Below are 15,068 nucleotides of genomic sequence, written 5' to 3'. Positions count from 1 at the left end.
TGACAAAGGAGCCAAGAAAATACAATGTGGAGAGGATAGCGTCTCCTTCAATAAGGGCTGTTGGGGACACTGGACAGTCACATGCAAAATAATGTAACTAAATCACTATCTTACACCATACACAAAAATTAATGCAAAATGGATTAAAGAATTAAATGTAAGACCTTAAACCATAAAACCCTAGAAAAAAAATATAGGTGGTAAGCTCCTTGACATCAGTCTTAGAGATAATTTTTGGATCTGACTCCAAAAGCAAATGCAATAAAAGCAAAAATAAACAAGCAGGATTACAACAAACTAAAACGTTTCTGCATATCAAAGGAAATCATTAACAAAATGAAAATGCAGCTTACTGAATGTGAGAAAATATTTGCAAGTCATATAACTAATAAGAGGTTAATATCCAAAATATATAAGGAACTCATACAACTCAACAGCAAAAAAATAAATAATACAATTTTAAAAAATGAGCAGAGGATCTGAATAAACATTTTTCCAAAGAAATACAGATGGCCAACAGGCACATGAAAAGACGTTTGGCATCATTAATCATCAGAGAAATGCAAATGAAAACCACAATGAGATATGAACTCACACTTGTCAGAATGGCTATCATCAGAAAGACAAGAAATAACAAGTGTTGGCAAGGATGTAAAGAAAAGGGAACCCCTGTCCACTGCGGATGGGAATATAAATTGGTACAGATACTACGGGAAAGAGTATGGAGATTCTTCAAAAAATTAGAAACAGAACTACCACAGGATGTGACAATTCCACTTCTGGTTATTTATCCAAAGAATATGAAAACACTAATTTGAAAAGATACATGCACCCATACGTTCACTGCAGCATTATTTACAATAGCCAAAATATGGAAACAACCTTAAGTATACATGAATGGATGATTAATAAATAAGATGTATATATATATATTATATATATGCAATGGAATACTTCTTAGTCATAAAAAAAGAATAAAATCTTGCCAATTGCTACCATCAATGGACCTTAAGGGTATTACATTAAGTGAAATAAGTCAGACAGAGAAAGACAAAAGACTGTATGATTTCACTTGTATGTTGAGTCTAAAAAACAAAACAAATGAACAAATAGAACAAAACTTACAAAGAACAGACTGGCGGTTGCCAGAGGAGAGGTGGCTGGAGGTAGGCAAAATGGGTGAAAGGTGTCAAGAGGTACAAACTTTCAGTTACAAATAAGTCATGGGGATGTAATTTATAGCAAAGTGACTATAGTCAATAGTATGGTATTGCATATTTGAAAGTTGCTAAGAGAATAAATCTTAAAAGCTATCATCACAAGGGACTTCCCTGAGGGTCCATTGGTTAAGACTTCACCTTCCAATGCAGGGGGTGCGGGTTCGATCCCTGGGGGGAAGCTAAGATCCCACATGCCTCGGGGCCAAAAAACCAAACCATAAAACAGAAGCAATATTGTAACAAATTCAATAAAGACTTTATAAAAATATAGGAGCCTTCACTGAAGCTGTTTAAAAAAAAAGCTGTCATCACAAGAAAAAAAAATCTGTGACTTTGTATGATGATGGATGGTAATTAGACTTACTGTGGTGATATTTCACAGTGTATACAGATATGAATCATTATGTTGTATACTTGAAATTAATATAATATTATATGTCAATTATACCTCAGTAAAAATGCACTAATCACATACTACTAATAACTTTAACAAAAAAGCTATCAAATATTATACCTGCATTATAGTCAAGCAAAGTATTAAGCCAAATACTATTATCTTGCATATCAAGTCTCAGCATTTCTGAGTTTATATCACAGAAAGCCTCAAAGCAAATCCAAACTTATGGCTGCTCCCTTATAACATCCAGAAAGATTCAGTATTAAATCTGCATGAAACATGGAACTTGCTTTACTTACTTAAAAATGAACAGGTTGGAGGACAAAACATCAAGAATGTAGTATGAGTAAATAACTGGAGTACAAAGACCTAAGTATTCATATGAAGTGCATTTCTAACCTTGGCTCAATTTTTTGTTCTGACTTATAGGAGGCCAACACATATATTTACCTTACCTCACTTACTTCAAAAAAACGTTCTTCTCTACTGGCTCTTCTCTCTAAATTAAACAACAACAACAACAAAATCATGTTAAAATGGCCAACCAATCACAGTATGTTAAAAGTCTGATAAGGAGAAAATAGGAATTCAAAATTTAAACAAAAGAAGTCCAAAGAAAATAATGTTGGAAGAAAACATCCAAGATCTTCCTGGAGCTAAGTTGTTCAAAACAAACTCAAAAGAATTCAGCACCAAAAACTGTCTATAATATAGAGGAAAATCATCAAATACTAATGTGTAGGTTATAATCTCACCCACTAAGAAATAAACTTAACTCTGATGAATACAGTTGTAATTCCATAGCCACACAACTGCTGAGAGGAAAACATTCAGTAGGGATGTCCATCCCTATCTCTTTGTTCTCACCATGTGAGATTTATTATTCTATCAGTGTGTTTTCCTGGAACTGAACCACACTGGTTACAAGTAAAGTACTAACAGAGGACTACCAGTTTTAAATAGGCCAAATTACTTTCCTGACACAGATATCTTCATGATAGTTATGTGCTGAGTCATTTGGACTGAAATACATCTTCAAATAAGTTTCTGACGCTAAAAACTGTTAAATATAGAATTCTGATTCTTATTCTCTAGGGACTCCAATTTGCAAAACACTGAGAAATATTTCACAAGTCAAAAACTTGGGGGAGAAAATCACAATGGGAATGGAATAAAATATTGCTACCACTTAAGAGCCATCCACAGTAACTGTAATTTTAGGAAGTGTTAGTATATATTCTGAAAATACAGAAAATATAAACCTACCATTTGTATAGTTTTTTTTTCTTTCCCAATTTTGTTTATTGTGATAAAATATACATAATATGAAATTTACCATATTAACCATTAACAAGCATACAGTTCAACAGTATTAAATTCATTCATAATATTGAGCAACCATCACCAACATCCATCTCAGAACTCTTTTCATCTTGTACAACTGAAACACTATACCCATTACCAACTCCTCATTCTCCCCTTTCCCAGCCCCAGGCAACCACCATTCTACTTTCTGTCTCTATGATTTTGACTACCCTAAGTACCACATATAAGTGGAATCATGTAGTATTTTTCATTGTGTGAGTGGTTTATTTCACATAGCATGTCCTCAAGTTTCATCAATGCTATAGCATATGTCAGAATTTCCTGCCTTTTAAGGCTGAATAATATTCCATTGTATATGTATGCCACATTTTGCTTACCCATTCATCCACTGATGGACACTTCTGTTGCTTCCACATTTAGCTGCTGTGAATAATGCTGCTATCTACATGGGTGTACAAATATCTCCAAGATCCTGCTTTCAATTCTTTTGGGTATATACACAAGGTGGAATTGCTAGATCACATGGTAATTCTTTTTTTAATTTTTTAAGGAATCACCATACTGTACCATTTTACATTTCCACCAAGAGTGCACCAGATTTCCAATTACTCCACATCCTCTCCAACTTTTGTATTTTTTTCTTTTTGATAGTAGGCATCCTAGTGGATTTGAGGTGGTACCTCTTTGTAGTTTTGATTTGCATTCCCCTAATGATTATGATGTTGAGTATCTTTTCATGTTCTTCTTGGCCATTTTTATATCTTCTTTATAGAAATGCCTATTCAAGTCCTTTGCCCATTTTTAAATCAAGTTGTTTGGTTTTTTATCATTGAGTTTTAGGAGTTCTCTAACTGGATCAGATATATGATTTGCTCACATTTTATCCCATTCTGTGGTTTGCCTTTTTACTTTACTTGCAGTGTCTTTTGAGGCACAATTTTTTTTCATATTTGTGAGGTCAATTTGTCTATTTTTCTTTTCTTGCCTGTGCCTTTGGTGTCATATCCAAGAAACCACTGTCAAATCCAATGTCATGAAATTTTGTCCTATGTTTTCTTCTAAGAGTTTTATAGTTTTATGTCTTACATTTAGGTCTTTGATCCATTCTGAGTTAATTTTTGTATATGGTGTTAGGTAAGGACCCAACTTCACTTTTTTGCATATGGATATCCAAATTTCCCAGCATCATTTATTGAAAAGACTGACCTTTCCCCATTTAATGGCCTTGTCATCCTTGTAAAAAATAATTTGACCATATACATGCAAGAGTTTATTTCTGGGCTCTCTATTCTAGTCCATTGGTCTATATATCTGTCTTTATGCCAGTACCATACAATTTTGATAACTGTAGCTTTGTAGTTAATTTTGAAATCAGTGAGTCATTCAGCTTTGTTCTTTTTCAAGATTGATTGGCTATTTGGGGTCCCTTGAGAGTCCATATGAATTTTAGGATGAATTTTCCTATTTCTACAAAAAAACATAATGAAAATTTTGATAGGGATAGCACTGAATCTATAAATCACTTTGGTGGTATTGACATCTCAACAATATTAAGTCTTCTAATCCATGAACAAGAGATGTGTTTGCATGTATTTATGACTTTTAAAATTTCTCTCAGCAATGTTTTGTAGTCTTATTTGTACAAGTCATCACATTCTTGGTTAATTTATTCTTAAGTATCTAATTATTTTTGATACTAATGTAAAAAAATTTCCTTCATTTCCTCTTCAGATTGTTCATTGTTTATATACAAAAATGCAGCTGATTTTTGTGTGTTGACTTCATATTATGATACTTTATAAATGTTGACTGCATTTATAGTTCTAACAGGTTTTTTATGGAATTTTTAGGGTTTGCTAAATAAAAGATCATATCATCTGTGAACAGAGGCAATTTTAATTCTTCCTTTCCAATTTGGATGTCTTTTATTCCTTTTTCTTGCCTAACTGTTCTGGGTAGAACTTCCAGTACTATGTCAAATAGAAGTGGAAAAGTGGATATCCTTGGTAAATACCAATAAACTTAACTCACATACACAAAAGCTCTTTGAAGTTTCTAATGATTGTTAAGAGTATAAAGGGGTTCTGAGATCAAAAAGTTTAAAAATGCTATCTTAGGTATAAACTCAGTAGAAATACATGCACTATGGGAACGTACAAGAATGTTCATAACAGTATTATTGGGGTTAACTAGAAAATCAACATCACCTCAAATATCCAGAAATAGTAAAATGGATCAATACAATGTGGTATAATCATACCACGTTTTATAGTTAGCAACAAAAGTGATTTAATTTTAATTACATGCAAAAACATAGATAAATCTCCCAAAAATAGTTCAGCAAAAAAGGCAGAAATATTTAGTAATATTTCAGTTATATAAAGTTAGCTATACAAAACCAAAGTATGTTACTTAGGGATGAACAGTTAAGGGTAGATGTTGTTGGGATACAATTCTCCTTGGGTCTTTCAAGTTTCTGCACATCTTGCAAATGAGACACGGACTGCCCTTTGTTCTGGATTATCTTTTCAAGGATCTTTGTTGAGATAGTGATAGAGACTCCTTCAGGAGCAAAGCACACATTTGCTTACAGTCTTGGAAGACTGCATCAGTGTCTCCCTCCAGAGCAAAGGGAAGGCAAATTACTGACCAATAAAAAAGACTCAAGCTCCCTAAGCTCAGATTGCTCTCCTGTACTGCAAACCACCCACCGAATGTGCAGGCCCTCTCTGCATTGATCTGTGGCAACTTGGGCTCAGGAAACTAGAACACGCTGCTACTCACCCTATTGTTAATGCTGTGAATAGTAAACTGTCCTTTGTCTCTGATCCAGGTGTCTCATGTCTTCTACCAGTAACCATGAAATTGTAACAGGTTACTTGGTTAACTTCCATGTGCGGTAAAATCTCAGACTTTTCACAGCTCTTGACATTGATCATCAGTATAATATTGATAATGACAGTGGTGATAATGGCTAACATGTATTGATTTTCTGTTGTTTAAGAAATTTACAGTACAGTAGAGGAGACAGGCCAAAAATTGTGATAAATGCTATAAAAAAGACAAAAAGAGCAAAGAGAGAGGGAGAGAGAAACAGGGAGGGGTGCAAGTTAGATATGAGAAAATCTCTCTGAGGGAGTAATGTTTATACTGAGATGTGAAAGTTGAGAGGATACAAGTCATATAAGAACACATAAAGGCTATGAGACAGGAACAGTTTTAGGTGTTGAAAGAAACGAAGGTCAAGCTAGAGATGAGTAGGTAAATGGCAGAGAGGCCTGAGAAGATGTTGGACAGGCATGGAGTGGGAGACAGTTTGTGGAGGGCCTTGTATGCCTGTACTTTTTTCTAAGAGAAATAGTAAGCCACAAAAAAGCTTTTAAATAGAATTTACATTTCAATTTTATGAAAAGCACTAGTTGCTGACTGGAGAATGGGTTAAAAGAAAGTAAGAACGGAGAAAGGAAACAAATTATGAGGTTGCTGCAATGAATCACAAGAGATGATGGCAGTCTGGCCTGGAGTTGCAACAGTGCAAATGAAGGCACATAAATGGATTTTAGATATTTGAGTAAAAATTGGAAACAAACTGCTATCAAATTTCAGATGTGCAGGTGGAGAGACAAAGAAGATTAAAGACTCCTAGGCTTGAGCAAGTCGAGATTTCATTTAATGAAATAGGGAAGATTATTAATGGTGGGCAATTAACACAGCAGATGCTGGCTCCCCACAAATATCCTTTCTCTTCCTTGTTCTTTACTAACAAAATACTAATTATATGGTACAGCAAAGAGCTCTAGCAAAAAAAGAACAAAAACCAAAAAACGAAAAAACACATTTCCTAGCCTCCTTGCAACTTAAGAATATGACATAAATTCAGAGCTACCAAATATCACATAAATGGCATTAATGTCTATCTCCTAAGATATGTGCAAGCATCAAATGAAAAATATGCGTGTAAATTGCTTCACGCAGTCATTGGCACAGAAGTGATCAATGAATGTTAGTTATTCTTGTTGATATTGCTATTATTATTAGGATATATTCTATCCTTTTATTAATTTTCATAACTGTTTAAAATTCTTTGGGATGAGTTTTAGAGTGTCAGAATAAAGATGAAAGAATATCTTTTGTTTTTTGTTGCAAGATCTATTAAAAAGTTAATAGCTAGCAAAGCTTGAAAACTAACAAACTGTAGCTACAGCCATATCACAACTTTTCTGAGTACAGGTTTTCTCATCTAAAAGATTAAAAATATAAGTAAAAATTATTTGAAAAATATAAAATATTATACAGTACCATCATCAAAGGGTTTTACCCATGAATACTGTCTAGATGTACAGCTCAAAATTCCATAATGTCTTGACCACCTCTCATTGGACTTTCCAATAAAAAGGAAACCAATCTAGCAAACTCTTATGAGTTGATAAAGAACAGGATTCTAAGAAATACATGCTTTGTCTCTCAACATATTGTACTTGCACACTGACGTAAGGAGGCTTTTATTTTCTTGAGGGCAAAAACAGTCACTATTGTGCATGGAACTAAATATAGTTCCAAGCACAGAGCAAACAAATGCACACCTTAAGCTAGAGTTATAGAGTATTTTATAATTCTGTATTTTAGAAAATAAAGTAGAAAAACTGGAAGCATTAACCCCTCCTTCCTCTAATTATTTTTGCTGCATTTAACATAAAACACCTAGTTAAAAAATATTTTCAAACTGCTATCAGAACTTGATGCAATGCGTTTATTCGAGAATGTGGAAAGGGGTGAATACAGTTCCTCCAGATTATCTCCTGTCCGTACTAGTTCTCTCTTATGCTTTCACCTTTCAACTTGCTGCTTCCTCGCCCTGGATCTAACAACAGTATCTTTTTAGTCTAATTCTTGCTTATTTTTCACTTTATATCAGTTTTGACATCCTCCTTTCAAGCCTTGCCTGAAACCTCCTCATCTGCCTCACAGTTAGCCTCTTCCCTGCCCCCATACCACCCTGAGCTTAAGCCCTTTGTGGGTACCTAGCCCAATTATACCTTCCTCCACAAGACTGCAAGCTCCCTGAGAGCCGTGTAGAGCACACTTTGTAAACCGTATCCCTTTCTGAAAGCAGAAAGATTAAAGAAGATAGATGTATTTCCTCACACACCATGCTCCCTCTGGCACATAGTGCTAACTCACTCTCTCTCTCTCACATACACACGCAATCAGATGTTCACACATGCCATAGACTCAGATACACTTTCACACTCACTCAGAGTATAAAGATGAAGAAACTGTGCATAATCTCCAAACCTCTGTCAAAACAGAGGCCTATCTGAAGAGGCAAGATTTGGAGCCAACAACTCTAGATCGGCTTCTCATTATTCCTGCAACTTCCTCTAAAGTCAATAGAATTGACTGTACTTTTCCTGTGGGCTAGAAACCAGAACTACCAAGGGTTTAATATCAATCACTATGGAGAATCATAAAATAGGAGCTAAAATTTAAGCCAGCCCAAAGACAGCTTGGAGTTTTCACTGAAAGCACATTACTAAGAATACACACTGCAACAAACCCAGAACCCAAAAATAGCCCTTGCATTTACCAAATGGTCTTCTCAGTTTACACTTCTTCCAGCAGCATAAAATAACATATATGCAATCAAATATTCATATTACTAAAGGATAGGTGGTTTGGTTAAATACAATGCTTGATGTAGATGTAAAGACGCAAGCAATTTTATATTAAATTTTAAAACTGCCTTTTCCAATGTTAAACCCTTAAACTTTCTTTTCCAATGCTGAATGTGTCATAAATCAGCCAAAGAAAAGAATATTTCAAATCAGAACTTCCTTACAATGTCAACCAGTCAATAGTTCAATTTCAGCAACATTGATATTTTACTAGCAGTGTTTCTTTACATAACTATTTAAATGGTCTATTACACATTGTCCTTATAATTTCATTTTAAAAATTATTAGATTGTGGGAAAACAGCTAATTGGAGATCACTGATTGCTTAAATGTTCAACTGTTAAGAAAATAAACTGATAAAATATGACAAATCCTAGAAACATCTATTATGTCTGAAAGACACAATGTTAACATTCTCTCTCCGGGAAGAAATTTTATCACATGTAAATCAATTGTTTAACTTTCTCATATTTGCTCTTCAAAGGTTATTTAGGAACTACATAATACAGAGATCCAGGTTTACCTATATTGGGGAGTTTACTCTAAGAAATCCATTTATATTTTAAAACACAGGAATAAAAGTAGCTCTTAAAAATTCATGCTGTGGAACCCAGTATTGTTCAGCCTTCTGCAACCAACACTTTTGTTTTCATAACTGTGTCATTAAACTCCAGAAACATATATTTAGAACTGGGTTTCCAAAAATCCACGTGACTGTCAATGTTAAAAAATATATCCTCATTGCAATGCACTTTTCATATAACCCTAGAAGTAACAGAAATCCTAATAATGGGCAATAAAACCAACTCAGCAAATTAATCAACATATTGAAAGACATTTAGAAAAGTAAGAGTCATCTGAGTGGGCTGGACCACCCTGCTCCTTAGGCTCTGCTTGTACCAATGCCACTGTCTTCTGCTATTTGGATTCTGGATCTATGAACAAAACAGGTTATAGGAATTTGGGCAGGATGCATTCGTGAGACCCAACCATCAAATACATGTATTCCACATTAATATCCTTTTCTCCTACCTCCACCCAAATCAGAGGCAAAGCTTTTATCACAACAAGAGGAAATATAAATCAATTACAAAAGTCTTTGCCAAGAAAAGGGGAACTGAAATTACTTCAGGAAAAGTTCTAAAACCTTCCTGGGATGGACTGATACTTCAGTATGACCTCAAGCTGAAGTAACACTGATTTACGTATACATTCTAGTAAGCAAAATTATCCTGAGGCTAAAGTAGATCTTCTAACATCTGAGAGAAAGTAATGGTCAATCTCTGTAATGCAATATTGATATATTTTTTCCTTCATTATATGTATAAAGTTACATACTCCACATTTTTTCCCTCCACTCTTCCTTCAATGAAGAATATATTTCTCATAGCTTTACTTCAGAAGGACTGATAAGTAAATACTGAATGCTTCAAATGAAAAAAAAATCTATTGCTTCAGGTTACTGAAATTACAATAGGAAATAATTCTCTGCAAAGGAGTAAATCACTGAATAAGTACAGAATAGGACTTCTAATCTTATTTGTCTAAAAGACATTTGACTTCTTCTGCACACTGAACATCAATCATTTTCCCTAACAAGTTTACTGCATTATTTAGCAGAGCCGTTAGTCAAAGTTTAAAGTTTTCAATAGTTGTATCTCCCTCTATCTTTAAATTATTTTTTGTTTAAAAAAGGGGGAGTTGCTTCAAGTGACACCATCAAGAACATGGAAAGAGAACCCACCAAATGGAAGAAAATATTTGCAAATCATATATACTGAATATATAAAGAACACTTACAACACAATAACTAAAAGGCAAATAACTCAATTTTTTAAATGGGCAAAGGATCTGAAGACATTTCTCCAATGAAGATATATGAATGGTCAATAAGCATTGAAAAAGGTACTTAACACATTTAGTCACTGAAACAAAGGAAATCAAAACCACGTTGAGATAGCATTTCACAACCACTAGGGTTGCTATAAATAAAAAAGACAGACAATAACAAATGTTAGTGAAGATGTGGAGAAATTGGAACTGTTATATATTACTGGCGAAAATATGAAAAGTGATGCAGACGCTTGGAAAACAGTTTGGCAGTTTCTCAAAATGTTTATATAGAGGTACCATATGATTCAGCAATTCCACTCCTAGGTGTATACCCAAGAAAGATAGAAACATATTTTCATACAAAATCTTGCAATAAATCTTCATAGCAGCATTATTCACAGTAGCCAAGAAAGTGAAAATAATCCAAATGTGCACCAATTGATGAATGGATAAAATGTGGATATATCTATACAATGGAAAATTATTTGGCAATAAAAAGGAATAATGCACTGATACAAGTTACAACATGGACGAACTTCAAAAACACTATGCTAAGAGAAAGAAGCCAGTTACAAAGACCACATATTGTATGAGTCTGTTTACATGAAGTGTCCAGAATAGGCAAATCTAGAGAGACAGTAAATAGACTAGAGGCTGCCTAGAGCTGAGGGTAGGGGAAGGGGGGGTGGGGGGAGGAGTAATGACTACTAAGAGGTTTCTATTTGGGGTGATGAGAATGTTCTAAAATTAGATTATGGTGATCACAAAATTGTAAATATACCAAAATTTGAATTGTACGTTTTAAATGGGTGACTTTAATTGTATGTAAATAAAGTATATCTCAAGCTGTTAAGAAAGGGGAGGAGGATGCAATAACGCACTTTATTTCTTGCTGTCTTTGAAGACTAAATAGTATGACTTCTTAGATCATTCATCCCTTAAAAAAACCTGTTTCCATGTTTAGATCTAACACTAAACAAGACATGAAAGTAGAGTGTCATTGAGAGAACTGAGTATCATTGAGGGCCCTGGAGATAGACCCAGAAAAATACATGCATTTTCAGGAAAATGCGTGTACTAAAATAGACCCACAGAATACAGGTCCGGGGTGACCACACGGGAGTTTCCAGGGGTTGGCCTTCTCTCTGTTCCGTCCTGTCCCAGAGGGCTTGGTATTTCCCTGGACCCACACCTGTTTAGCTTCTGGCCGGTTCCTGGGGCCTCAGGCATGGCTCAGGAAGAAAGTCCAAGTATCATGGGTACTGGGAGATGGGAAACCCCGAAGCAAACAATGGGCAAACATTTTTCAACGGAACTAAACATTCAATGAAAGCTCGTAAAACAGCATCCTCCCCAAGTGCATAAGAATCTCAAATTGATGGACCTTAGGGTTCGGTCTGCCCTTCCATAATTAACGATAATCTCAAAGCTTGAGCAGTAATCGGCGAATAGAAAGGGGCAACAAGACTCGAGGGCCAGCTCCCCACACAGGGAACTGCTGTCATGCGCCCTAAGCTTAGGCTCTCTCGGTGGGAGACTCCTTCTTTCCTCCGCCTGGGTGCAGAGGCCCGAGCACCTCAGTTCACTCGCCCGTAGTGCTCGCCTCGCCTCCCTGCACTGTGCGACCGGTCCGCGGCGTCCAGAGGAGCAAGGAGGGCGGTCTCGGAACCGCACGGGTGGCTCTGCACAGGTGCTGGCCTCGCGGGAGCAGCCCGAAAAAATCCCCGGCCCGGGCAGGGAGTGTTCGCCTGCAGTCCCTGTCTCGCGCAGAGCAAGCCGCTACGCGAACATCCCCGGGATCCGGGCCGCAGGGCCGCCAACGTCCCCCAGGGTCCCCGCGCCTAGACTGGCGCGGTCCACTCACGGAGCCCGACCCGCCACCCCGCCGGCTCCTACCTTCCTCCTGCACCATTTCCAGGACATTCGGGTCGCCCATCTTCGTCAGCTCGTTGATGACACTGCTCGAGGGGCAGCAGACTGCCGACCGCTGCGACTGGAGGCGAGATCTGGCCTGGAGACTGAATTTGACCACGGGCCGCCGCACTTGCGCCGGGATCAAGAGATCCTCTTTATAACCCTCATTCTCCTCGGGTTCCACCAGCGTCGGGGGCTTCAGCCAGCTGGGCTTCTTCTCCAGCCGGTACCTCCAGTCGACCTGGCCCTTGACCCTCGGCTTCACCGCCCTCTCCCTGTAGCGCTCCTGGGACCTCTCCCAGTACGTTTCCCGGAGCGTGCCGGCCTGCTGGTCTCCCGGCTTCCACGAGCCCTGTCTCCTCTGGCTCCCTGGCCGCTCTTCTTTTGAGTCCGCCAGGGCGCTCTCTCCCCGCCTCTCTCTACTCCTCCCCAAGTCCTCCACCGGGGCCTCTATCTCCCCGCCCCCCGGCCCGCCGGGCTCCAGGCCAGCCCGCCCCTCTTCGCTCCTGCCCTCTGACTCACTCGGCCCCGGCTCCGCCGCCTCCTGTCCCGCTTTGGGGCCCGCTGTCCCCCGGGCCCCTCGGCCTGGCAGCTCCCTTCTCAACAGGCCTTGCTGGTCCCATCCCACTGGGTTGGCCCTCGTCCCGGGCTCCTGGTTCTCCCGGTTCTCCCGGGCTGCCGCCTCCCCTCTCTCTGAACTATCCTCCGGTGCCAGCCGACGGGCCAGCTGCGTCCTCAGCCAGTTGGCCTGGTCCTCTTCCATCTGCCCAGCCCTCCGCCTAGCATGGACGGCACTCGAAGAGAACCCCTTTCCAGTTGAGGAGTTATTTTTTGTCGGGTGAGAAAAACCCCTCCTTCCTTAAGGCGACCCCACCCCCTTAAGGCCCGCGCGTAGCCAGGTCTCCAAGGTTCTAGCAGCCCCCTCCCTCCCGAGTCCTGCGCGTGGGTGTTAACTTCGCAGCTGAAAGGGTCCGCTTCCGGGGCGCAAACGCGATTTCTAACACAGTTGGTGGAAAGTCAAACATGTTTGTCGTGAATTCGAATTCAGTCTCTGCTCCTTAAAAGTTGGATGGCATTGGTCAAGTTTCTATAAGCCTAACGGTAGCCACCTAAGGGACTTTTAAGGGTCACATTATACAGTGCGGGCATAATGTGTTAAAATTTTAGCTGCTATCAAGACTAACCCATTTTCCATTGAGCCCTGCTCAAAGTGTGTCTTAGTGCCTTGAGAACTTCAACCTCAGGCAGAGCTAATGGTCACACTCTTCACAGGCTCCTCTGAATTGGTTCTAGGTTTTTGAGACCTTATCAACTGCCACCTCCCCAATAATTGGGAGATAAGAAGAATTACCCTCTAACAAGGGAAAAATAGATAAGTGATGATGAATTACGGGTGATGTAGAGGTCTGAGCTGAGGGCCTTGAGAGTGCTAAGGAGGGCATGACTTTGAGTTTGGGGCAAGCATGGGATGATTTAAGAATAAGGAGGACATAACCAAAGAAGCCTTGACCTTTCTTAATTTTCATGTTACTCTATTCTTCCCCCCTTCTATTGACGTTTTAGAACCAAGAATTACCTTTTACAGATGAGAAAATAGGCCTTGAGACAAGTGTTTTGGTGAAGGTCATGGTTAACTGTGGAAATGGAAATCACCTTTTTTTTCCTATACATTGCTATCTGTTCTCTATTTAAACCTCTAGGAATATATCAGTTCTGGTCAAGTGATTTCAGACTATAGGCAGTTCCTTACTTGATGCATTCTGGAATTGTGTTTGAAATGTGAATATACATAAGTCAAGCAATAGACTTACATGTAATTATAATAAATTGCTAGTTATGATACAAGCGTTTGGTTTTTTCTTCTTGATTAATCATTGTTTGAGTCTAATAAAAGGTTTATGATGTGATTTGTTTCATATTATTCCCATATACCAGGTACTCTGCTAGGTGCTGTAGATATTGTGATTTAACAGATGGTACAATCTTTGCTTTATGTAGATTAAATAAAAACAATAAAATTATTGTTCTATAATTTTATATAATTATGTTTTCTATTCTTGATTCTGTACCATATTTGAAGTGATATATGAAAAGACATTTAATGATGATTTTGTGCAAAATTAAATGGAATATTTTGATGCCAAATTTGCTAATATTTTATCAACTTCTCTAAACTTTGTTAACAAAAAGTTGGCTCCTCTTTGTGTTCTTTTGATAAAGGTATGTATCTTATCCATAACTCTTGAGATCTTGAGAAACTTTCTCTGAATTCTTATCACTGAAATACTTTATTTTGCTTATCCATTCATCATTTTAGGATCTGTCAGTTTCCTCCATTGCTACACCCTGCCTCTTTAGACACAATCTTTAACCATACATTTCCAGAATTACGTTATGAATAATGAATACATGTTCTTTTAATGTAATTGAACACACAGTTTTGTATTGAGACCAAAAAGTTATCTTTTTTAGCCCTCCAAATAATTTCAGCCTTTGTTTCCAGATTATTCAGCCTTTGTTTCAATGTTATTGCATCATCTGGTAGTGCCTTTTTTTTAAAAATTTGCCTCTTGTGTCCTACACTAAGGGTGGTATGCAAAAGTGTTTAAATGACAATAGAAACACAGCTGTAGATATAAAAATGGTGATACTTTGGTAACTAAACTGTCAAATGATTGCTTAAAATACTTGTTTGCCAACTGG

At 37.7% G+C, this 15,068-nt stretch overlaps 1 protein-coding gene across 1 annotated transcript in view; it reads right to left on the bottom strand.

Annotated features, from left to right (window-relative positions):
- The window catches only part of ANO5 (anoctamin 5), a 96,430-nt gene extending 83,302 nt beyond the window's left edge, over positions 1-13,128 (bottom strand). Inside the window, exons 1-2 of the mRNA XM_029206806.1 lie at positions 12,348-13,128; positions 2,073-2,116 (exon numbers count right to left, since the gene is read on the bottom strand). Coding sequence (XP_029062639.1) covers positions 2,073-2,116; positions 12,348-13,128 — 825 coding nt within the window. The remainder of the gene's footprint in view (positions 1-2,072; positions 2,117-12,347) is intronic.
- Positions 13,129-15,068: the final 1,940 nt, after the last annotated feature.

The sequence above is a fragment of the Monodon monoceros genome, unplaced genomic scaffold (assembly GCF_005190385.1).
Source record: "Monodon monoceros isolate NGI ecotype Baffin Bay Population unplaced genomic scaffold, NGI_Narwhal_1 Super_Scaffold_7, whole genome shotgun sequence".
In the NCBI taxonomy this organism is placed as follows: Eukaryota; Metazoa; Chordata; class Mammalia; order Artiodactyla; family Monodontidae; genus Monodon; species Monodon monoceros.
Note: the sequence above shows the minus strand (reverse complement) of the source record. Positions and strands in the feature narration are given on the sequence as shown.